This window comes from Branchiostoma lanceolatum, chromosome 7, assembly GCF_035083965.1.
Source record: "Branchiostoma lanceolatum isolate klBraLanc5 chromosome 7, klBraLanc5.hap2, whole genome shotgun sequence".
Classification (NCBI taxonomy): domain Eukaryota; kingdom Metazoa; phylum Chordata; class Leptocardii; order Amphioxiformes; family Branchiostomatidae; genus Branchiostoma; species Branchiostoma lanceolatum.
The window spans coordinates 895,387-921,184 of NC_089728.1; the positions used below are offsets into that span (position 1 = coordinate 895,387).

The 25,798-nt window shown below is 44.5% G+C and overlaps 1 protein-coding gene across 1 annotated transcript in view; it reads right to left on the minus strand.

Moving 5' to 3' along the window:
• Positions 1 to 22,342, minus strand: part of LOC136438583 (glycine receptor subunit alpha-1-like) — a 51,494-nt gene extending 29,152 nt beyond the window's left edge. The window contains exons 1-2 of the mRNA XM_066433447.1: positions 21,935 to 22,342; positions 11,905 to 12,017 (exon numbers count right to left, since the gene is read on the minus strand). Coding sequence (XP_066289544.1) covers positions 11,905 to 12,017; positions 21,935 to 22,083 — 262 coding nt within the window. The 5' untranslated portion in view covers positions 22,084 to 22,342. The remainder of the gene's footprint in view (positions 1 to 11,904; positions 12,018 to 21,934) is intronic.
• Between the last annotated feature and the right edge of the window lie 3,456 nt (positions 22,343 to 25,798).

Genomic DNA, 25,798 nt, shown 5'->3' on the forward strand with positions numbered 1-25,798 from the left:
CGTCCATTTCTTCATTTTCATAGTATGTTTGCTATACGTTGAGCATTGCTGTCACACCTTGGCGCAGAGCTGTCGTTAGGAACTGAGTTCTTATATTGGATCCGCTGATATAACGGCAATTTTACTGTTTGTTTTACGTCTCGCCGTAACCAGGACTCCATCCTGAGGTCCAAGGCCAGCCTGATGAACGCTTTCATGACACTCTGGCATTTTTGTCCAATTTAACGTCTAGGAAACACCATGAAACGTTATGAGGCCAGCGGTGTGACAAGCTCTATAAAAATTTTATTCCTCTACTTGTTTAACCAGAGTCGCCTCGTAAAGGTGCGTGATTGTCAGCAGATGGGACAGTTTTTACATCTGTCGGCGAGTAAAGTTCAACGTGAAGCGTCTTCTTCTGCAAATCATCTTTCTCGCGTCTCATACAAACCCACCAGGGAGATCATAACATCGGGAAAAGTTTCATTAATCACAAATCCTGTCATCTCGCAAATTAAAAAGTAGCTATGATGAGATTAGGCTTGATATTGTTGAAAGCCCTTTTCCGTTATCGATACATTATAACCCCCTAAGGATACTCGTGAGTCTTAATCGCACCGTTGTAGATCTAACTAGGTTTGGTGGGGAGGGTCTTCACATTATCTACACTCCAGCAAATCAATCACAAACTCTGTCATCTCGAAAATTAAAAAGTGTGTAGGATGAGATTAGATTTGATATTGTTGATATTTTTCCGGAATCAATACATTACGACCCTCTGTGGATACGTGAGAGTCTTAATCGCACCGCTGTAGATCTAACTCGGTAAATAGATGTCCCTACAAGGCCACTGGTAATCTCATCGTTGCAGCAAAGGGAGGAAACGGACGGATTGATCGCTGCAGACGCGGAAACGTACTTTGATGTGGCGATTCGGAATGGATTGTGGCTGTTACGGTGATACCGCACTGTAGCGCTTTTATCTTTCGCCTGCAGGACTCATGGAACTTTTTTTTCTGAACTTCAAAAACTAAGCGAAAATCAGCACTTTATGTTTAACGAGGACAAATCTTTATCGTTAATGGAAGCTCATGCCTGAAGGCGAACTGCAAGTGGTTAAATGCAGGATACATAACGATGAACACCATACAATGCAAATCAATAATAATATATAGGCGGAAATCTAAGTAACTAAATGTTTACTGTGTATGTTGAATTGAACAATCTTCTGTGAAGAAATAAAAGGTAGATAGTGAACATTTTCCGCAAGTTGGTACGTTTACAAGAAAAGTGGTACAGAAATTTCTTGCAGGTAAAGCCCGTGGAAATATGTCTCCTGTGATTCATGATTCCCACAACATCACGCACCTACGGCAGCATCAGGCTTTCAAGGCCGCTGCCGCAGAGAACTGTCATTAACAGGACAGTCTTACAGGAATAACCAATAAAAACGCCAATGGGGGTTTGAAGCCAACTGGGAGAAATTTCCTTCATCATGCGAGAATTCTAAATACCAATTATTAAGTACGTGTTGTCGTCACTTTTATTATCTTTCTACCTTTTAGTAACTGCAATCATTAATTTATCAGGCGTGCATACACCTAACATTTTTCAATGGATCTGCTTCCTTCATCTTGCACACTTCGCAGACTTGTTCCCTTATACCGAAGCCAGATGCACACCAGATGAACAAACTTCTCAAATGCGATTAGAAACGAGTTCTTCTAAAAAAGGAAACAAGGCAAGAAAGTCATTGGCCAAGTGGAACATAAGACATTTCTATCTATGCTTGATTGAATTAGATATGCACTTTCGGTGTGATATAACCAGCGGTAGCCTTCTTGAAAAGCTGGTGTTTTGCGGTTATGCCGGCTGAACAAAACAGATAAACAGATACAGAAGTTGGGTTCTTACGCAAAAGGGCAGCTATACCGGCTGTACAATACAAATAAACAAGCGGGTTTGTTACACTGAAGGTTATACTGGCTGAACGACAGTGTGCAGGATTACCGGCATGTGTTGCTACAGTTGTTCCGGATTACTAACATCCCTGTGGTACGGGCGGGTAAGATTATGGCGATAATTGACCATTATTCTGCATGCCGAACTGTTTTCTTTAAAGCGCTCCTAAGAACTGTAACTTATTTGCTTAAATCAACCATGCTGGCTTTAAGAAGAAAATCCTATTTTGTTCTAATGTTAAGTTCCCAGATTCCCAGGTTTGTTTGTTTCTTCGCTTTGCAGTGCAGACTTATCATTGACTTAAGAAGCCTTAACAAAGCTAAATCTATACACTGACTTAATGTTCCAACCTTGTTCGAGGAGCCAGATCTATAGACATAACTCGGAAAATGCAGTGGGCTAATAAGGTGTGTTCTCATGATGGGATCAAAGATTCACCTGTAACAAGCATCTACTGGTGCTTTGAGACGCGCATTGATTTTTTGTGTTAAGGAGAACACGCGTTTGTAGCAGATAAAAACTGTTTTTAAGGCCACGAAAAAGAGAGTTTCGTCTCGAAAGGAGGATTCCAAAAAAAATGCCCAGAAAATAATTTTTCTACTTTCAAAATAGGAACGTTAGAGCCGAAGAAGGGCATGAACTTAAAGCTTCTCCAGTAGCAAGCATCTCCTGATGCTTTCAAGCGCGCAATGGTTTGCTTGTATAATTCAGAACACGCGTCCGTAGCAGATGAAAACTGATTTTTAAGGCCACTTATACAAGACAGATTTCTTAGAAGTAGGACTTCAAAGCATGTTTTACCAGAAACAGAATGAGGACGTTGAACTTGAAGTTGGAAATGAACTGCCAAGTTGAGACGCAAAAGTTTATCGATTTATCGCTACTATCCCGGATGTCATCCGGATCCCTGCGCTGAGAGTCGCTGAAGTAATCACAGAATCTATCATCTTACCAGAAACAAAGACGAACATTACCAGGATGTATGTGATGATAGATTCGCCCTACTCCTTCGAGTGGCTGTCAACACATGTTCCCCTGTGGGATAATTACGGTACTGTCTGAGGAATTTCCCACTTTTAATGGGGCGTTGGGGATTTCGTGAAGTGCAGCATATGTACTTGGGACAATGAGCAAACTTTGGGGACAATTGGTTGGAAGAAACTTGAATGGATGCGGGAAACATTTCCTTGGCTTTCTTCTCATGTTTACGATGATGAATTCTTGATGATATCCATTATTTTGCCTGCATTACCAGAAGTGTCATTCTTTTACTGCCAGAGACATCTCATTTTAAAGTCTTCGTTGGTTAGAACTCCGCAAAAGTACAGACGACTAGATGAAGGGATTTGCCGGTAGGGTCCCTTCGGGAGTTTGTGAAGTGCACCTAATGAAACAATGGGTAAACTTGTGGGGGTATGTGCTTGGAACAAACTTAAGTGGAAACTTGATGTGAAAAGGCATATCTTTCGGCTGCCTTTATTCTTCATGCATCTATTATTGATAAAATCTATCATTTTGCATCTTAATGACTGTGCCATTCCTTTACTGGCATAGAACATATATTTCTATAGCTTCTTATAGTTTTAACGAGTCTACAATGGCTAGACTAACTCTGGAAAAGTACAGACAACTAAAAGTAGGGATTTGCTTGGTTGTTGGTGAGATACCATCGATGTCAATAATCTGTAGCTTCCATCAAGTTAAATCACTGTCTGACTTTGTGCTTAGCACCCTTCCTCATAAGTCGAGCCGCCTTTAAGCCGCCTTATCTACCTCATCAGTCTGCAAGTCCGAACCCATTACCGCAACATTACGGGTACTTTGTTCGCTCCACGTCTTCATGCAGTCGGAACAAAGTCGACCGGAAAGCAGATACGAGGGCGGCTTTAGATTGACAGACTTCCCCTGTGCTACATTTCCGCGGCTTTGTGTTGCTTCAACAAGCTTTAAAAGCGTCATAAATCGATTAGGCGAGGGAGTGAAAAACTACAGGAGGATGATGGGTGATGCGATGTAAGCTTTCGTCTATCAACTAGGCAAAACTAGCGATGTCCTCATTTTGTTACTTCGCATCAACAAAAAGGTTAGTTAAGAAAGTTAAGAAAGTGAAGTTGGAGCTTCTACCTCCAGCGTCGGAAATCATGCAGCTTCGCCTTCCGGCGCAATGAAAAATAAACCCCAAAAGTCTTACACAGTAGGATGTTATCCTTTTTGATCCTCTAAGCTCTGTCCATATTGCATGAGTGCACAATAGTGTGGGCAGATCGACGTTTTGTCAGTACAAATCCATCGCTGGATGAGCTGCATGCTGTGTTCTCTGGTCTGGTTTGGTCTATTGGGCCGGCAATCGAGTGATGTTGCCTTCCTGACAATGCAATAAGCATCAATCTTAGGGCTTCAAACGGCTTAGGAAGGGTGCGAATGTGCTAGGTAAACTTTCTAGTACTTTAAGTCTAATCACAGTCTAACTGCGACGGCTTACTGCTGACACATTGAAATGGGTAAAAGCTTTTGAGGGCTTAGTTTTAATTTATTTCACCTCTAATAAGTGTCCGACGAGATGGGTTAGAAGGACAGTTATTGCTAACTGTTAACGCACATCATTTGTTACCAACTTTAGGTAAATCTGAAGTCATTATTATCTAGTGAACTTGAATGTTGAGATGATTTCCGGCGTTTCACATCTTCTGTTACTCGTTTCTTAACATCTAAAACGTTTAAACGACAAAGGCTCTTCCATGATCAGGAGTTGATATGTTACCTACACATCGCACGGAAAATTAAGTATTGTAAGGTCCACAGAAGTCGGTTGTACCCACATTTCTTGTAAATGTTTATTCCATTGGCGGAGAGCGATAACTGCTCGGTCATTTCGTAAAGCCACTGAAATCACCTACTTCTCACTCAACCGAAACACTCGTATAGAACTCCCATAACATAATTCAAACGGGTCAATGATGCCATTAGCACAGGCACATATTTGTTTTTTATGGCGGTATTTTAAGAGATGTCCATATAAGTAGACCGCATACTTAAAGGTTTATCCTATCTACAGAATGTCAGTAAGGTCGTAGAACACAAATCCTGTGGCTTGGTTTCAATATTGGCTCTGTGTAAACTTTATTTGAAATCCGTTTTTATGTCGCTAAGTTTTAGCCACGTTTACTGCCTTTAGTGGTTGTACATGTCTATGCAATTGTGGCCGGCTCAACGTTATTAAGCCGTGAAACGATTCACCCCTAGAGGTAGCATAAGCTATATTTCTAGCGCATATAAGTTCGAAAAATGTGTAAAAGTGCTGTTCACATAATTTCTATTATTCCTGTTGCTGGATACCGAGCCAGACTGAGCACGAGTATAAACTTTATCGAGCCATAGCCATGTGTAACGTTTATTTGCAATCTTGTTGTTTTCCTGTAGTACGTAAAAGGTGGTCTTGTCTTCTGAGACCTGTTGACGGGAACCGACACGCCTTTATGCGTAGTCATGTCTCCCGAACGTGTTGCACCTCACCACTGTGATAACCTTATTTCTGCGTTCGTGTCCCCGACGCCTCTCATGGCACGTTGAACAGATGGTGCTAATCAGTCAGAGCACGGCGGCATGTACACCTTGGGTAAAACTTTTTTCGAACGTGGCGTGTACAACTTGGGTAAAAATACTTTTCCAAATGCTCTGGGTCTGTCAGACATCATTGAGTGCATCCAGCAACTTATCAACTCAAGCCCTTAGACTTTAAGCGATGTTTATGTAGTAGGATTCTCAGTGGAATTATGACGTATCCGACTCAGCCACTAAATATGGATGATTTAATAATTACGTCAAACGTCAACGGCAATCCAACAAATGCCTCCAATGCCCTGTAGAGGAAGACGCATCGTAAAATAATTATGAATAAGGCCTGTACTCAAAGGCTCTACTTTCGTGTGTGATGTATGGCCTCACAGAAAATACTGTCTTTTTGCTTTTTTCAAGACAGCTAGGAAGAGGAAGAAGAATAACCGTCTGTCCGCTCTACTGCTATCTCGACAAGTCAATACCTCATCCACTGGAAAAGGATGAAGTTTGCCGGAATGGGTCTTGAACATGACCTCCCAATTAGCCACGGGGTCGCGGTGGGATTTAGGAAATGTCGGAAGGTCATGACGATTCCGCGGAGAGAGAGTCTTGATGTCAGCGTGCAGCCTTTAGAGCCGGCTAATGGTAGTCCGGTGCATATGGGGGCAGTTATAGGCCGATCCATCTGTTCCAGGTGGGCAGATCTGACAGGCAGGTCCGGCCGTGTTTGTAAGGCAGGGTGTTACAGCGTCTCCTGACACCTCATCTGAACCACACGCTTCCATCATACCAGCAGATCCTGTCCGAAATGTGTCCGGGTGGATATAACCTGGCGCCAGAGATTTTTTTTTTTACATGAAAAGCTATCTTCTTCTACAGCAGCTAAAGCCTGTGAGGCAGCAGCTTACTGAGGCTCCAGACGGCGTGAAGCGTGGTCGTCTTTTCAAATCAAGATATACAGTGTGGATATCATAGGCACTCCTGACCTTGTCCCTGATGTCTAGTTTCTTCTATACACCGAAAAACTTGTTATAAACTAAGTGCGGAAGAAGAGGCCATGAAGTTCCAATGCAGTATCATAAGGAATTTCGTCACAAACTCTAACTCCTTCAAACTTCATGTATGTCAATCTGAAAAAAAAAAGAACTTTCGGTGTTTCTGACTTGTTGTGGAAGAAGGGTGATCACAGTGATGCGGCAATTGCAACTGGGAAATGTTTTAGAGACACTAGTAACCCCAAGTGCAAAAGGATAGCACTGGAACTTCTCACATGTATGACGTAATCCATCTGTCGAGCGCGATAAGACTGAATCTGTCCTATGCTCACATGATAAGCCCATAACCTGATTACGCACAATATCAATCCGCATTGTAATCTTCCTCCATTCCAGTCTAAGTCTCAACAGCTGTTCGTCAAGCCGTCTTGTAACTCTCCCCGGAATCTGGTAAAAGTCGTTAAGCTGTAAAACTCGAGAAACAAGGTTACCTGCTGGCTGACTGAGTCGGCTCATTCGTCTCCGTCCGCAGCTGGGGAGTCTGGTCATCCACCACGCCGACAGAACTTCCCGGGAAGTCGGAGGCTGTCAGGTCTGATGGGAACAGAACTACCCGGGAAGTCGGAGGCTGTCAGATCTGATGGGAACAGAACTTCCCGGAAAGTCGGAGGCTGTCAGGTCTGATGGGAACAGAACTTCCCGGAAAGTCGGAGGCTGTCAGGTCTGATGGGAACAGAACTTCCCGGAAAGTCGGAGGCTGTCAGGTCTGATGGGAACAGAACTTCCCGGAAAGTCGGAGGCTGTCAGGTCTGAGGAGAACAGAACTTCCCGGAAAGTCGGAGGGTGTCAGGTCTGATGAGAACAGAACTTCCCGGAAAGTCGGAGGCTGTCAGGTCTGATGAGAACAGAACTTCCCGGAAAGTCGGAGGCTGTTTGGTCTGAGGAGAACAGAATTTCCCGGAAAGTCGGAGGGTGTCAGGTCTGATGAGAACAGAACTTCCCGGAAAGTCGGAGGCTGTCAGGTCTGATGGGAACAGAACTTCCCGGAAAGTCGGAAGGTGTCAGGTCTGATTAGAACAGAATTTCCCGGAAAGTCGGAGGCTGTCAGGTCTGATGAGAACAGAACTTCCCGGAAAGTCGGAGGCTGTCAGGTCTGAGGAGAACAGAACTTCCCGAAAGTCGGAGGCTGTCAGGTCTGATTAGAAGATTCCTTCAGAAGCATCAAAGCGCGGCGCAGGTAGCAGGTTGCAGCGGTCGGTACGATTAAAGCTCAGCTAATTAACGCGCCAATCTCAGCCCCCAGACGGCATTCCTTTCTATTTGGAGTTTGTCTGACAGACATAGATATCACAATGGCACGGCGACACCCACCTGGGGTTAATTGGGTTCTTCTCATTGATCTGATTTTGCGTTGGATACCGTGTACAGTTTGAAATCCGCCAGTGCGATATCTTCGCCTTCACAACGTGTATATGTCAAACTACGCTTTCCCGTGAGTTTAGGCAGCAACAATTGCAGACGTCTTACATCCTAGCTATGAAGCAACAAAAATACATTTTTAAAATCCTGATAACTTTCACGAATAAATAAGTGATATAGGCACATCTCTGTTAGGACAGTGACACTGACGATGTGCAGTCGTTCCTAACTAGTAATTTCTGCGGTCTTTATCATACGATGCCTGGGCTTATAATGTATGTTGCACTTATTGGACGATATCTAGGTCCAAATGCGCCTTTCTACTGTACATATCCTCAATTACCGAAGCGTAATAACATCTAAAGATGATTGTGCTAAATGATGATCACTATTGGACTGCTTTCTCTGATTGCCACCAATGGTGAAACTTCCAAACAATTTGAAATTCCCTGACTTTTGGAGTCTGCTTCAGGCGAGCTAGGATTTTAGATTTGTTCTTGTACGAGATTCCTCCGACGGGAATTAAGAAATAACCTTGCTAAGGAGTTTCTGGTGTGTATGATAAATGACACCTCCCTGTACTTGTCATTGAAGAATCGCGTTCGTCGAAACGTGATCCCGTCCAATTCCCCGTGAAATCTCTTCCTGACGATAAACCGTCACAAGACGGTCTGAAGTCATCACTCTTCCTCTCCCGGCAGGGAACTTCATCAGTCAGGTTGACGTCAACTTTCCCGACTGTTATTCATATAAGATAAACAACGACATTCTATAAGGAGACAACCCTTGCTGTGTACAAATAGGTTGATATATCAAACAATGTTTAGCTATTAGAACTAGTAGTGTAAATTATAGGTTAAACTCGACGTATTAAATTATTCATATACTTGTACGTAGGTTAGTCATTTTATATCCTATTTCTTGTTTGTTTGTTTGTTTGTTTGCATGTATAGTTGTAGAAGACCTTACGGAAGTCGCTGTACTTTTGTGGTGTCAATAAAGATTGTTGTTTATAACGTTATTTGGTTTGGTGTTCAGCACGCAAAGTCAGCCCTGCCCCGCTTTCCTGTGGCTATTAGTAAGGGCCAGCCCTCCTGACAAAGACAAGACAACTTTTTTAGACTATCAACCTGTTGACAAGCCAAACATTTTGTCAATCTATCCACATGTCATTCTGGTTTCAGTTTCAATAACATTCTTGTGGCGTAGACATGCCTATGGACCCAATTCCGTTGCTGTTGGTAGAGGGATAAAAACACTGTATTACTTCTACAAATCTAGAGATCTAAAAACAATTTAACTAGTGCCCTATCCTTCCACGAATAAGGAAGAAAGTATCATTTCAATAACTCCGACTGTGGTAAAATCTGTTCACCAGATTTACTTCTCAAGCTGGCAATAACAGGATCTGGAAATCAACAGACTTAATCAATACGGCAGTTCTACGGTTTATATCCCGCAGTTTTCCCACTAGAGCAGTTTCAAGGCAGAATTACGCCCTCCATGACGGCTCAAAGAATCGGCCGAAAGCACCGGAGACACTTTCCAAACTATGCCTTTCCAAGCGTGCGGTACTAACTACGAGCTATCATCGATTTTGCCCGCTTCTTTGGTGCCGATTTGCACATCTGTAGGCCTCAGCCTCCCTCGAGACGCCCGGCTTTGGCGATGAGCCATTTTCTTGATCAAAATGTTGCCAACAAACGTCTTCCGCTATCTCCTTTGTTCCCTTCAGGATTGGAACTAACAACATAAATTGCTTCACCGTGTTTTTTCTAGATCTCGTCACTTAAGGTATTACTTGATATCAATACTTTGCTGAGATCATTCACATTTCTGCGTATCCAAAGCTGGTTGTCTACAGAATCACGAAACGGAAATTTATTCTCATGTTCCTCTCACTTTGATGTCCCTAGACCGACTGTTCTGTCAGTTACCTTTAAATGACTGCAACAGTTACGGTGTGAACCCGTTAGAAACGGCTATCTGTAACAGAGGACTTTGTCGCGTCTTGTAAAGTTGGACATTGCTTGTTATATCACTGTAAACGTTATATTACATTTTCACTGTTCCTTTATATTAGAAGGGCCAACCATCGCGTGTTTTTATGTCTATTAAGTACTAGCATCCTCTTCGTTTACTGTTATGTGTAACTATTTTGCGTTCAGGCTGGATTCATTTTCCCTGTTCAACATGAGTTTTACGTGCAACCAGTGTGCATTCAATGTAAAATCAGGAAACCATCTTGTTTTATGTTACGCGAAGTAACCGCTGTGTATTTCATGTTGCATGGAGTTCCCACCGTGTATTTCATGTTGTATTGATTATTCACTGTGTATTTTATGTAAGATTAAGCGTCGTGTTGTCTATGTTACGATTGGACAACTAGACAGTAAAACAAGGATGGCAATACTTTACGACAAGTTTTATAGGCGCCAGTCTTGAATACACCCAAACTTCAACAGAATGAATCGATCTGGCTTGTATCATTGCCTATTTGCACAAATGGAAATCTGTTTCTACAAATTGCTGCTCAAGTTTTCTCATAGTGAAGAAGGATAAGGCACGACCGAGCAGCTTCCGGGGAGGGGACTGGAACACAGGCAGAGTAAATATGCAGCAGGCCTGTTGGCTGCGGTCACCAGGGTCAGACGTGCATCGTACATTTTCGGCGATCATTTATGGGTCAGATATCTTTCTTTTATTCTGTTCCTTTCGAATTCCAATATAAACACACGCAGACACACAACCTTTACTTTAAAGTCAGCCGCTCCGACCGTCACAATTATCGACATCCAAGTTGACAAATCTGGCTATGTTTTGACCCTCCACTCCTGCATCTTGACAGTCGAGACCGCCGCCTTCTCCATCCCTCATCTGCCCTTGTCGCACCTGGAGTTGATGGATGGACCAATTATCCGCGCAGATGTCTGTGACTGTCAACAGCTACGAGGTCTGCTGCCCGAACACGACACAGATTAATTACCAAGCCGCGGTTGGAACGATTTACCTTCACATGATTCTATACATCACGATTTACCTTCACATGATTCTATACATCACTATCAATTAGCAGGAAGAAGCCGGAGGAGCTTCCTGTCGTGCTGATGTGAGAATACCGCTCTGTAAGGTTACATGTCGTGCTGATGTGAGAATACCGCTCTGTAAGGTTACATGTCGTGCTGATGTGAGAATACCGCTATGTAAGGTTACAGGCATTGCACTTCATCCGTCAGTCAGGCAGCTAGACGCCTCTGTTCATTACCGTGATGTATTTCCGAGTGATGTCTTGAATCAGTCACACCTTAAGTATCTGCACACTCAGGAAATCGCGTTAAGAACACGGAAAGGAAGCGGCCAGGGGAGATTCTGTTTGTGTGACGTGAAAACACGTATCTACATAATTACATCGAATGACGTGCGTCAGAGATGTATTTTTACTCCATCCGCCATTCAGCCTGACGTCTCTATTTATTGTCGTAATGCCATTCATTCAGACTTGTTTCCGAGTGGTGATTAGAAGTAGAAATAAATCACATCCCTGCCAAAGGAAGTGCGTTGATTACACGTTATCTGAGACGCTGACATTTTCACCATCAAACCCAGCAAACTTCATATGACGTTGACTTGCTACAAGGTCAGCATCTAGGCATTTGTGAGCAAACTTTATTTCCTACATTTTTCTTTTAAATTGTCCCCTTATTCAGTTCATATCCGAGAATATACATAAATAAGTAAAAAGTATTGGCATTTAATTCGATGTGGATACGTCAGACTATAAGAGTTTCACAATGCGATGGTAGCTTGATTTACTGTCATTGACTCTGTGCACTTCCCACACGCACGATACCAAACGTCACAAAACAGAGAAGAACGCTTCAATCCACAGAAGTGAAGTGTGCCGCTTCAAGACAGAGCATTAGCGTATCGTACAAAACATCTAGAGGACCTTCGATACAAATTTGGTATGATTCAAGTTTAAAGCACGTACCTTGTAGCGGCCTGTCCCACGGCCTGTAGCCCTCCGGGAAGGTGGGGTACGCCGTGCTGTCTACGGGCGGCGGCATGGAGGACAGGGTCGGCGGAACGGTTCCACTCCAGCTCCTGATGAGGAAGATATAAAGACTAAGATGAAGCTTCCAAACTTAGTAAACACAAAACTGTGGATATCTGCAACATTTTACATAAACGCAGTAGGGCCATCACAGGATCGGGGGTAACGCTTTCACTTGAGCTCCTCGGGAGAAGTTCGTAGGATAAGATCATTCTTATTATCAACAGTTTAAACTTTTAAATCGTTTTGAACATCTCAGTATAGTAAACGCCGATATGAATCCTGGCAGTTTTATACTGAACTGATTCTGCAATATTTTAATCACGTTTGGCAAGTCTACATACTTGGGATTCGGCCGTGTGATTGTGTTTAATACGAGGAAAAATTCTTTGGTCATTTTCTTCCTTAGACACAGAACATCGTATCGCCTTGATTGGTATACTTTGTATAACACTAGGATACAGACCAAAAATATGCAACTTGTATGAGCTACAGTAGGACAGATTGTGTACGATAAACTCCGGTGTTTAACACGGATCTCGGACAAATCAAGCCCAATTATAGTGTTGTAATTGTATCATCAATTACCGTTCTTTCTGATGATGTATTGAGGAAAGGTGTCCAGGCAAACCAGTCATAAAGCAGAGAGCGAACCAGATCTGGGTCAGCATTTTAACCGCTACTCCCCAGCCGCATCAGCGGTTAATAGCTTTTGTACTAGACCCTATAGAAATCTTTGTCTGGATGTCAGTACAACTCCTCTCTGAGGGGTTTATCTTAATGGTTTCTTTCTGAATCATTCCCTTGATAGACAAAGACATAGACTAAGCTTACAAGGTTGCTGTATTACATTTATTAACTCGGACAAATTTTTCAATCTGTTGTTAATTGTATGAAGATGTGACATTATCCAGCGTTGAGGGAACTATTCACAAATTACAATTACCAGCGCTACCCAGCTGCATTCTAAAGAATTTTGTAATGAATTGCATGTCAATACGATCATTTAAACACGAATATTCCCGAATGAAACGGCACAAGTCATGTCATTACATGCATGACGTATATATATACATTTAGGAGGAACCTCTTTGAAAAGAAGAGCCATTCTTGGAGATAGATGGATTCTCTTAATAACATGGCTGAAAAACACATGATGGGCACATAATTGGAAAACGACTGCACTAATGGCATTAGGACAAACATATATACACTGGTGAATAAGGTATTTCATATAATTAAGTTATTGATGGAACAAAATGTTTCATTCAATATATGTGTTTTGCAAGATAGTGCAGCTTTCTAGCTTTGAGGAGGCTCAACAGAAAGCTGTTCAATAGTGTTTTATTTTATAAGAGGACGTACAGACAGTGAATCCCTCACAGCAGTGAATGGATAGGTACGATGGCAAGGCATTCCATTACAACTTTCAAAAGACTAACACGATTATCCCACACAGCAACAAGATCATTAACGGTAAGGCTGAATGTCAGGCAGGCAGGGAACTGTTGTATAATGTCTCCTCCCACGCCCAGCGCCCTGCGGGCCGCAGCTTGACCAGTAGTGGCGCTGGAAGGTGCCGGAAAGGGGCCTGCTGGAGCGCCGTGCGGGTCGCAGCCTGACCAGAAGCGGCGCTGGAAGGTGCCGTAAAGGGATCTGCTGGAGCGTCGCGCGGGTCGCAGACTGACCAGAAGCGGCGCTGGAAGGTGTCGTTAAGGAATCTGCTGAAGCCCCGTGGGGGCCGCAGCTTGACCAATAGCGATGCTGGAAGGTGCCGTTAATTAAAGGGATCTGCTGGAGCGCCGTGCGGGTCGCAGCCTGACCAGAAGCGGCGCTGGAAGGTGCCGTAAAGGGATCTGCTGGAGCGTCGCGCGGGTCGCAGACTGACCAGAAGCGGCGCTGGAAGGTGTCGTTAAGGAATCTGCTGGAGCCCCGTGGGGGCCACAGCTTGACCAGTAGCGGCGCTGGAAGGTGCCGTAAAGGGATCTGCTGGAGCGTCGCGCGGGTCGCAGACTGACCAGTAGCGGCGCTGGAAGGCACCGTAAAGGGATCTGCTGGAGCGTCGCGCGGGTCGCAGCCTGACCAGAAGCGGCGCTGGAAGGTGCCGTAAAGGGATCTGCTGGAGCGTCGCGCAGGTCGCAGCCTGACCAGTAGTGGCGCTGGAAGGTGTCGTAAAGGAATCTGCTGGAGCCCCGTGGGGGCCGCAGCTTGACCAGTAGCGGCGCTGGAAGGTGCCGTAAAGGGATCTGCTGGAGCGTCGCGCGGGTCGCAGCCTGACCAGTAGCGGCGCTGGAAGGCACCGTAAAGGGATCTGCTGGAGCGTCGCGCGGGTCGCAGCCTGACCAGAAGCGGTGCTGGAAGGTGCCGTAAAGGGGGAGCGTTGCGCGGGTCGCAGCCTGACCAGTAGCGGCGCTGGAAGGCACCGTAAATGGATCTGCTGGAGCGTCGCGCGGGTCGCAGACTGACCAGAAGCGGCGCTGGAAGGTGCCGTAAAGGGACTTGCTGGAGCCCCGTGCGGGTCGCAACCTGACCAGTAGCGGCGCTGGAAGGTGCGGTAAAGGGACCCGCTGGAGCGCCGTAAACCCGGCAGGACGGCGATGTTCCGGCCGAGCGGCCTGCAGCAGGGATTCATTACCGCCCGCCACGGTTCACCGGGTTAACTCAGCGGCCGTTTTCAGAGCGGTTGAGCAGAAATCGCGCGCTGATACCCGCCCGAAAAGTCATGGTAGCCGCTGTTGCTGCCAGAGTACAGGCATTCTGCCACAGGCTCTGTCATTTCTATATTGCACAATATAAACGGAAGGTTCTTAGATATTTATGATATATTATCAACGGTACAAGCTGCTCACGCCAACCACTCAGTAAAACCTGTTCTATGTGGTCAGGTGGTTACAATAGACAGTATTCTTAATGTCTCCCTCAATAGGCAAATATCTAAGGGGTCACAAGAGATAGAAGTAAAAACAGGCCTCATAAGCTTACTGTAGGTAAGCACAAATATTCATGAATGTTTTTGATTTGCGAGCAGTTTTCCTTTTTCTACGACCTTATTGGGGCCATGACGTTACAATTAGGATCTTCATCCATTCATCAAAAGAATTAATAGCAGTGCAATCGTTCCAAACGGCACACGGGACCACTCCATCATAATGTTCCTGTTAAAATGTTTGCATATCAGTCTATTACGGCGTTTAGTTGAATTGCTCCCGGGAATAACATCATTTATTTCCGTGATTTTATGCTTAAGAAACAGCGGGTAGATTGATTAGGGTGTATTGATTTTTTGGAAGCGGTGTAGGACAAGGGTTATAATGAATCACCACAGATTACTTTCCACGCGTGATGCAGGGATGCACAATGGGCATAAAGATAATCGTCTCATGTACAGTAGGTAACGCTCTATAGAAAACACAAACGGGCTGCACGTTAAGTTAAGCGCATTGAAGTATTAGTTCTTTATCATAAATGTGCACTATGGACTTAACGAACTGCCTTATGTATGCTATACACCTCTATAGAGAAATTGTATTGAGGTTTAAGGTTCGCATTTTATATAGATTAGCTTCTATAAGGGATCTGATTTGGGTTGTAAGAGCTAATCGCCTTGCATAAGTTATCTGAATCTCCGTAGAAGCTCTGACAATGGGTCAAACGTGGGTGGTTTGTGGTGTAACTCTTAACAGAGGATGTGGGCCTGGGTTTAAAGATTGCCACCTTGTAACGATTAGCCTGCATAAGCAATTCACGCCGAGAGCCTGAAGTTAACGGTATTGTATTGTATGAGTCATGTAAGTCTCAAAAGGAAATCTGCAATAGACGTGGCTGATGACATTAACGTTGGAGGCTTGGGATGTTTCAGAGAGATTTACTTTGCGAGCAGAAAGTTAACAGTCTTTCTTAAGAGCTCTCTGTAGGCTGGGGTCTTAAGTTAACTGTCTTGAATATGTTTCATAATCTCTATAGAGAATGTGCATTGGACCTGAGGCAGGTCAAGGTGATGAAAGAGATTAAAACAGCATCAGATGCTGTTTTTAACCTCTTTCATTCCTTGGAGGAGTGCCAGCGGCACAGGAGGACGTCAGGGATTTGCGCCAGCGACAATCGTCTGGGCGATCAGGTCTGTCAACGGACAAACTTAATGGGAGCGGTACTTTATCAGCTTAGCTCTTCCAGTCGCGGGAGGGATTCTTGGCATCGAACCAACTTTACTCAGCTCACGTTGGCCTAACTCTGCAGAAACTCTTGTAGCGATAACGAAGCAAGGCGAGACTACTATATAGCATTCACGGCGGCGCATCAGTACAACTTCAGTAGATTTATACAAAGTGACGAATACGATACGAACATCTAGAGTCAATAAGATTCATAGAAGCGGCCTGCGGTTTGACGTTGCGATGTCAGGTCACCGGGAGAGAATAGATCGCGGTCAACGCCAATTCCTGGAAAACAGGAAACGCGTGACGCTGAATTCAAAATCTGATAGGGTCCGTTTTCACACAATATATCACACAATATAACCATTTAGGTAGGGGAATTGAAAGGCCTGTTCATGCTTGTTGGGAGTAAAATGGTTTGTCACCGCTCGGAGTGAATTGTGCAGGAACCATTCAAAATACAATTACAGGAATTCAATACTTCCTGGAAAATTGTACCGTGGCGGAGGTAATAACGGGAATTCATGAGATGCGATGAGGCTGTTTTGAAAAGGGTTGAACGAGTCACCTTCACGGTGGAAAAAGGGGGATGTAAAGTCTCCAAACATCCTGAACTTTGAACGATACATCCTGGACATTTTAAATACTGTGTCTCTCTGGAAGAGTTCAATGGAAACCGTGATATCTTTACTCGCCGATCTCTTCTGTACTGTGCATTGAGAATTTTCCAAACATCCTAAACCCAGTACGATCGAAAACAACGATGCATCATATGCATGCTGTGTCTCTCTGGAAGAGTTCTGTGAAAACCATGATATCTTACAAGCCTATACGTAGTCCAGCACTGATAAGCCGCTGATCCCTTCCGTATTGTACGTACTTATATTCCAAGTGTGTCCGACGTTGGTTTACAACTGTCAGCGTATTAGTAACAAGAAAAACATGTCAAACTTTCGCCCCGCCATCCAAACAAGATCCCCTAAGTACTAAACCACTGGGAGTGCTACACTACTTTCCTCTCCACACGTGCACCATTAACAGGCCTCGCATGGCCCTGCGGTAGGGAGGAGTGCTTACTTAGTGTATCACGAGGCGTTTACTCCAGGACCGTGTCCCCATTGAGACGTTGTTAGGGAACACAGCGGTTGGATCGATACGGAAAAGGCCGAGCAAAGATCCGTCAGGGCTGCCCGCAGCACCATGCGTAAAGTCCATCCTGCATGTGTGAGTGACGTCATCCCCGGTAAGCAAAAAACGCACCAGGATACAGCTGAAGGGCATTCCAGACCCAGTGGTAATGTCCTATCTGTCGATTCAATTGACAAAATGCATTCTATTATGTTTGGAGGCTAAACTATTAGATCAAACAGATGGATCACCAAACCAATAATCGGTCAATACATATTCTGTCACTTACCATCCCGATAGGCAAATACACATTATGCAGCCGAAGGACATTTCTTTCTGCCAATATCGCCTACTAAGACTGAATTCCTGAAAGACAGTCTATCATGTTTTAAGGCTAAACTATTAGATGAAACAGATGTATCGTCAATGACATACATCAGTTAATATATATTCTGTCAATTTTCAGATGAGTATCCATCAATTGCCCATGTCCTGTCAGATTCAATCTCTGCGATAGATAACGAGTGTGTTTATTGATCCATCTGTAAACTGCCCTTCGGCGTGACACACCGCATTTTCATGATAGAAGTGAAATATAATTCCCGACTGTGCGCAGATGGAAGCCAGGAGACCTGACTCCGCCCGAGGCCTTACTCGGGCAATCTGTCGATTCAATCGACTAAGACTGAAAACAAAATACAGTCTATTATATCTGGAGGCTATGCTATCAAATTCAGCAGCTGTATCATCAAGGCAAAACATCGGGCAATATATTTTCTGTCACTTTTAGATGAATATTCAATTATCAATGCCCTTCTATGGTCAATTTCAGAAACTTGCCTTGCTAGCTGTATCTGAATGTGTATTGGTCCATCTGCAAACTGTCCTACGTTGTAAATCTCTGACTTTTGGTAGCAAGAATAAACTGCAATTTCCGGCTAGCTGTGAGCTGGTGGCCATTCGGTGCGCACTTTACGGGATGAACTCCGCCCGAGGCCTTACCCGGGCAATCTGCGGGTCCGGAGGAGACGGAGGCCGACGATAAAGCCGGATCAGTTCCGGTCGGACTCCGCGCTCCAATTGGTTTCTGCAAAGATGTTCATGACTGTGAGGCACGGCGAGCACTTCCAGTGGAGGCCATTAAAGCCACCGATAATGAAAGTCAACTCGCTGGTCACATCCAGAAACCCAACCATGACCGTTTGCGCTAAAAGGTTCAGGGTGATTGGACCGGTATTTGGACGGAGAGACGCAATGATGGGAGTTATTGGAGCTTGGGTGAAAGTATAAATGGATGATTGCAGCACGGATATTTCTGGGAAAAGATTACGATTTTTATTGAGTAGGTTTTGGGTAATGTGAAGGTGACCAATCTCTTAAACGTGGTTTATGAAGAGGGTTTTTGCGTAATTTGGACCAGTCACTGGCCAGATGCCAACCTTCACAGGCCGACATTTACCGGGGTCCCGCTGCTTCACACCACCCGAGATAGATTTGAAAGGACCTTTACCTCCGCAAGCTTGTATCATCCTCAGAGCACAGCCTGTATCCTCTGCTGCCTTTAAACTATGTCATTTGTCCTTCAAGATTTGGTCTGCTTGTACATACAAAATCTTGACGCCTGTGCAAACAAATAAACTAATCAACTCTGCCAAGAAAAAGGTTTAGTCTATTTTAGTCTATTCCAACCTGAGGAGTCGACGTCACAATTCAGCCTTTATACGGTCTGGTTATCTACAATCTCTGTAGCTCTTCTGGGCGCGATGGTGACGGATTGAAACATTTATGAATGAATGTGTCCGGTAACAGAGCAAACCTATCTTAATGCTAGATGAGGTTTGATATTCTACCGACCGCATTAACGTTTGCACAGCCCAGTGAGGCTTCGTATTACAGTTGTTATGTTGGGACTTCATGGAGGTTAATCGGGTTACTTTACCTATTAGGGTTCACCTACATCTTTATCAAGTTCCACTTGGTCGTTAGTCAACATCTATCAAATTTTCAATCACCCTCCGTCTCAATGGTTGGTGAGTTCGCCACATGGATCATGTGGTTTTAATGCTCATTAGCGGTTAAATCGTCGGAATCAAGAAGGTCACTCGACTATTCTTTCTGATGGGAAACGTTCTTGATTGGTTCACTGATGTATTTGCAAATTTACGAAGGAGAATCGAACCGTTTCATTACGAATTAACCCTGGCGATGTTCCAAGGTCGGTGGGATATTCCAGGACAACAAAAAGAAAAATACAGTCTTTTCGGCACGCTCTATTATATGATGAAGTGGTAGACTTAGAGGAAAAGACAAACATGCATCGCCTCCCAGGATTAACCAATGTGTAGGCAGCACGTAATAAAACCTATACCTGAATTCGTATTTTTCCATATTTTTTATTCGGCTGGAAAGCTGGGCGTTGCACAGACGTCAGGTGCAGAGAAGACGACTTTGACTTTGACCTATAGAAAATGAATTTAGATTCCATTGCCATGGGCTGCTCGCTCATGTACCACCCTTTCGGTGTTGGCGATTTGGTTGGAAAACCATCGCCGCGTCTATTGCCATGGGGATGATGTATACCGTCTGTTCTCTGAGATACATGGAGCGGTTGCAAAGAATATCTGACTTAGCAATTCTTATTTGCTTTTCGTTAAATCGGTCTTTGATATCTGCGTCAAGATTAATAGATTTGACGATTGAAGAAGTGACTATTATTTGCCATTTGATAATAAAGCAATCTGGGGAGCCGTAGCTTGACCTGTAGTGCCCGGCTATGAGCTGGTATTTACGGTTCTATGGCGTTGATTTATAAACCCGAGGGTGCTAAGTCGCCCCAAGGCCGATCTGTGGCCGCGAGTCTGTGGGAGATGGAGCGGCCAGATAAGGCGAGACTGCCGCAGCACACTGCGCTCTGGATGTAATAGATTACCGCCGAACTGCTCATGACTCTCGCACAAAATGGTCGCTTCCATTAAACGCGCCACAGCGAGAGTCATTCCGCCTGTCATCAACAGAAATTGAAGTGGGGGAAATCTCTAAAGAGTATGACGAATAGCCAGCAGTTAGACTATCAGTTGGACCAGAGAAGCGCAGATTGGAGATATTCCAGACGTGAACATCGTGTAAACGGTTCATTGAATGCTTAATGCTGCAGGCGCTGTGATAATAACTGGGCACACGCCAACTGCCCCCAGGTTGGTCCTTTGGTAGCGCACAGATTAGGTTGCACAACTGTCTTATTACACTGTGGATCTTCATCTTATTGTATTGAGAACGTTTAGCTGGAATTTTGTTCCCTTGAGTATGTGTCACCCCCTTACTGTGGGTAGACAACAACAATGTCCTATTGGGTGATAATTTTCTAGATTAGAAAAAACTTATCTGAAGCTATGAATCCATTGGACACGCAGCACGAAGTGTATGTATATTTTTGTCTAGATATGTAATGTTCTTACCGTAAAATTCGATTCTCAATTGTCTTCGTAAGTGCTCGTCAGGGAACAGCATCGACAGCCGACGAGGCAGTCATGGATAGATGCAGGCCCCTCACTGTCTCATTAACGCGTGTCTAGAACTTCCAGATGACCAGCAGGCAATGTTTAGGTCCTCTTTAATACTTTTCTGTATTACATTTTTCACTCAGCTGTAAGTTAAGGACTGTTTGTGTTTGTGATTCAGCCCTAGTTAGCGGTTCTTGTGATCTTACCCCACAGAGATGCGAAAGCACGTAAGCCTGGAGCTCCTTCGCATCTGCATCAGGGCGCCACGTGATTCTGACTCATGCCATTGTGAGGTTCTAGGATGACGTCGGCAGCATTCAACTCTTTGTAGCTTATCTAGATTATAGTGGAAATCACGAATGCTTGGTACTGTATCACAAGGACGTGCCAACGCAATTATTTAGGAAGCTGAAAGGTACTTAATGAGAGACACGTTCCCTTTTGTGCAGCAGCACCACGAGCTTGCCTACAGCGTTCTTAAAAGCTTTCACGTCCCGCGTTTCCGTCAACTTATAGATATTAATGTAATCTTAATCGATTTATATTAGTTGGCAATGTTCAGAAAGGCGTTCATTAAGAGCTTTCTTAATAACACACGACCCAATTACGTCTGCATGATGAATGGTTGGACGGGAAACTTTGCGCACTTATTTTCATCAGTGGAATCTGCTTACTTCAGCAGTTTAATCTGCAACAGCCAATACTGCCGCGCGTCATGCGTTAGAGACGGAGACGCTCCCTGCCAGGTTCCTGTACTATATCGCATTGTGATAGTTGACTGATGCAATTCAGCGGGCTGATTACCATAGAGCGGCATGGTAATTGCGTTCTCTTTTAGATAAAGGATTGTTATTGCGTTACCATAGACAGAGGCTTACGCGGACCAATGAAACCCGCTATCTTTAATGACAGGATTGATAACCCCCCCTCACTAGTCTCAAGGTTGAATAGGGTGTGCGCTAGGATACTCCTTCTCCGCTTCTGCACTCAAAACACTTACTGCCACGTAGCAGCCTTTGTCCATATGTTTCTAGAATGGACACCAGGTATGATGCAGCGATTTTCTATATAAATTCTAACATTTAACACTAGTACTGGACGTTGTAATGATATTTACAGAGATCCTGCCAAAATTGAACATTCAGAAGTAATCCCAAATATAGTAAATGGCAATTTTGCACTTACCATGCGTCCGTGCTCGAGGTAGAGCCTGGGCCAGTTGTTTCCAGTGATGTCGCAGCAGAAATTAGCGTCAGAGTCACAAAGGTTAACATCGTAGGGCCGCTCTTCATGGTGCTGGGCTGCAATGGAGAGTCTCCGACGACACGAGTCATACATGTACAGCCAGCGATGCACTCACACAACTAAGGTGTGCCACACAGCCACGCATACTCACAGGGCGTGTACACGCCTGCATAGACAGTCAGAGGAATGATTTATCTGGGAGGCAAAACCGACAAACCCGGAGTTCCAGCAAGAATCTTCTTGTGAGAACGCCTCAGTCCTCGGCCAATAAGTCATAACTCTCCACGAGGAATAGCTAATTAGCTCGATGCGCTGTCTTCCACGTGACGAAACCTGCCGAAAACGCACCGTACGGTTGGCTGTGATTCCGGGCGACTCCACTCCACCACCGGCAGGGTGATCTCCACTGCTTTATTGAGGCGGGCGGAGGAGGAACTAATCACGTCATCAGTATGCTCGTACACCACGTGTGCAGACGATGTCTGACCAGTGGCCAATCCCCGGTAACTCGTTCCAAACTACGCAGCTTCTGATCCTGTCTATCTTTCAGAACGTGAACGTTTCCGATCGAAGATCTTTTTTGGAGTTATGTCAAGCCCTGCCGCCACCGCACATTACGTAAGCACTCTCCCGCCAACGCACTCAGTCATTCCACGGTCTGGATTGTAGGTCAATACCTTGAGCCTTGAAGCCTTGAACGAGGACATCAGTGATGTCATCTCGGGAGACAATGAGTCCTTCTGCGCCACTCGATCTCAGCTCTGTTGTTGAAATGTCACTGAGCCCAGCATCCCTTTAGATTGTCAATTTAGGTTGTGCGTCTCCTGCCCCTTTTCCTCCTTCTCTCAGTTGGCTCCCAGAGGATAAGCTGACTGGCTGTTAGCTCAGTATGCCGGACGCAGTGTCCAGCCAATACGGTCAATACGGGCCACTGATTACTTACCCACGGCCAGACTGATCAGACAACGTCATTAATCGTACATGTGGGTCTTTGATGAATAATGTACAAATTGCCTCCATAACCTGTTTTTGATGAGCACTTAACTCCCGTCCATGTACAGGATTCTCCTCACGCCTAACAAAGATTGCTGCCGGTAATAATCGTACATGTACAGCAGTGCCCATACAAGAAGTGATGCATGTTTGATGACAACATTACCTGTCTTTATTTGTCGTAAAACCCACTTTGCGCTACATCATTTTAGGGAATGCTGTGTCCTTGGGGAATGTTTATCGCAAATGGACTATTAGCAATGCGACCGTTATTACCGGATGTCCAGAGTGGACGAGCGAGTGCGTCTGCGCGCGTCTGTGTGTATGTATTCGTGTGTATGTATATGTATCTTAAACCCTTAAGCTGCCAGATTTTCAGCCAAGTTAGATTTAAAAAAAGTTTACGAAACCCGCGAAACAGCCGGTGGCCCTAACTCCTCTAACTTCCGGGCTTCGAGAGCTACACGCACGCAAAGCTTCCTTCTGGAGAATACCCTATCCCGGTTATAACCGGGCGCAGCACACAAAGCATGTGTCTGCATCCCTGATAAAACCGGGACTGGCAGCTTAGGGGTATGTGGGTGGGTGTGCGTGCGTGTCAGTGGGTGTGCATGTGTGTGTGTGTGTGTGGGGGGGGGGGGGGCTGTGTGTGTATGTGTGATTGTTTGTGGGGGGGGGCTGTGTGTGTGTATGTGTGTGTGTATGTGTGTGTGTGTGTGTGTGTGTGTGTGTGTGTGTGTATGTGTGTGTGTGTGTGTGTGTGTGTTTGTGTGTGTAAGTAGCTTTGTGAGGGTGTGAAGGCCCTCGGCGACAACTTCAAACATAGATAGTATAAGTGAAATTTCCTTATGCAAAAGTACCAAATTTTGCAATAAAAAGTATTACATACTACAGAAACTTGGTCCCAGCACGAATTGCGCTTTCTTTTTTTGGGTTTTCATATTACCTGATGACACAGACCAGTGGATGTACATGATGTGGAAATTAATTGCTCTTATCAAAAACCTTATTACCTGCAATTCTAATTTACTCCTGTGAAAAGGTTGAGTGGTTACGAAGTTCCCAAAGGATTTTGTAAAGTATTGCTGTTGTTGTAATCACAAGCGTGATAATAAGTCTCACAGCCAACAGACCTATTTTCTTATGATATCCTGATGGAAACGCTCATCACTCGAACGAAAAAGTGATTTACGTATTGATAGATATTTTTGTTTATTAGCGTGAAAAGGAAAAGTAATTTCAAAATTCCCACGAGCTATGCATCTCCCTGCGGTGCTGTTTCGTTTGTTGATTCCTTTATTGTTATTTGAAGCACATATATGATGATTATCCGGCTGGTTCTGTGTTCCCTCCTATTGGTACACAGACATACGTCCCTTCAGGGTGTGCCATTTATATCATATTAGTGTGAAACAGAAAACTAAATCTAACATTCCCACAGGCTGTGAATCTCCCTGCGGTGCTGTTCCTGTTGTTGGTTCCGTTGTTGTAATTTGGCGCACAGATATGATGAACATCCGGCTGGTTCTGTGTTCCTGCTATTGGTACACAGACATGCGTCCCATGGTGGCGCGCCATTTGTCTCGCTCTAACGGAGATGTAAGTAGATAGTTACGGCGATTAGTGCGACTCACGATTGATTCCCGGGACAGCGACAGGCATACGTTATCATAATGGCTGCTGCTACATGCTGTTAGCGAAGATAAATGCTTTATTACTTTCGCCAAGCAGATTATTTTCCCCGTTGTGTGGTTGAGTTCTGTGTAGGGGTGGGTACCGGTACCGTGTACCGGTACAAAACCGGTATTTTCTTATGGACCGGTCCAAAAAAAAACGGTCCAGAAAAAATCAGTGGACCGTCCTATGGACCGATTAGAAAATTCACAGTACCAGGCTACCAGCAGGCGGTCACACATAACCGGTCTAATACAAAATAAGCAGACTTAACGAGTCGTGGTTTCATGTAGATGAGTCAACAGCCGTCGAGTGCACATTAGTGTGCACCGAGAATAATCACTTTATTCTAATATACAATTTGAAAATAATTTGTAGGACTCACAGAGACCTTTACTTGTCTGTCTCTCTCTCTCTCTCTCCAAAATATGATGTACTGCGACACTACTTTAATCAGGTACAGGTACAGGTCCGGACCTGGACCTGACCCTCTGGACCTGGACCTGGACCGGACCTGAATTTTCTGTACTGGTACCCAGCCCTAGTTCTGTGGGTTGGTGGGTTGTTTGGATGAACAGCATAACTCAACAAACCACGGATGGATTGTTATGATATTTGGTATAGTGTTAGGACTTGATCTTTTAAAAGAACAATATATGAACTGTTAGGCATCACCATCTTTCTGATACTGCAGCAGGACTTCAAGTTGGTAGTTTCGTCCTAACATTGTCACAATATCGGGCAATCACCAACATCTTTGATTATGATTGGTTGTATGGCATTGCTTATAAACCGTCGCAAGGCGTAACACACCAGGTGTGAACAAACTGTGTATGGCCACAGTTTGACTGATGTGGTCTAGTCAGGGGCATCAGCAGATGTAGAATTACCACACCTAGATGCTGCGTTGACACTTCAATGTTAGAAACAAAACCCCACGATTGATATCATCATAGGCAATAAGTTAAACATTTTGCTCATAATTTGGTTTTCCCATGCGACCTCGACTCTTTGCTTGCAATCCATTTAACTCGACAATAATTGGCAAATCTACACTTGGGTAATGGCAATGCGGGCATAAACAGTACATAATACTTTAATCGTGTAGTCCCCGTGGTAGCGGCGACGGTGTAAGCA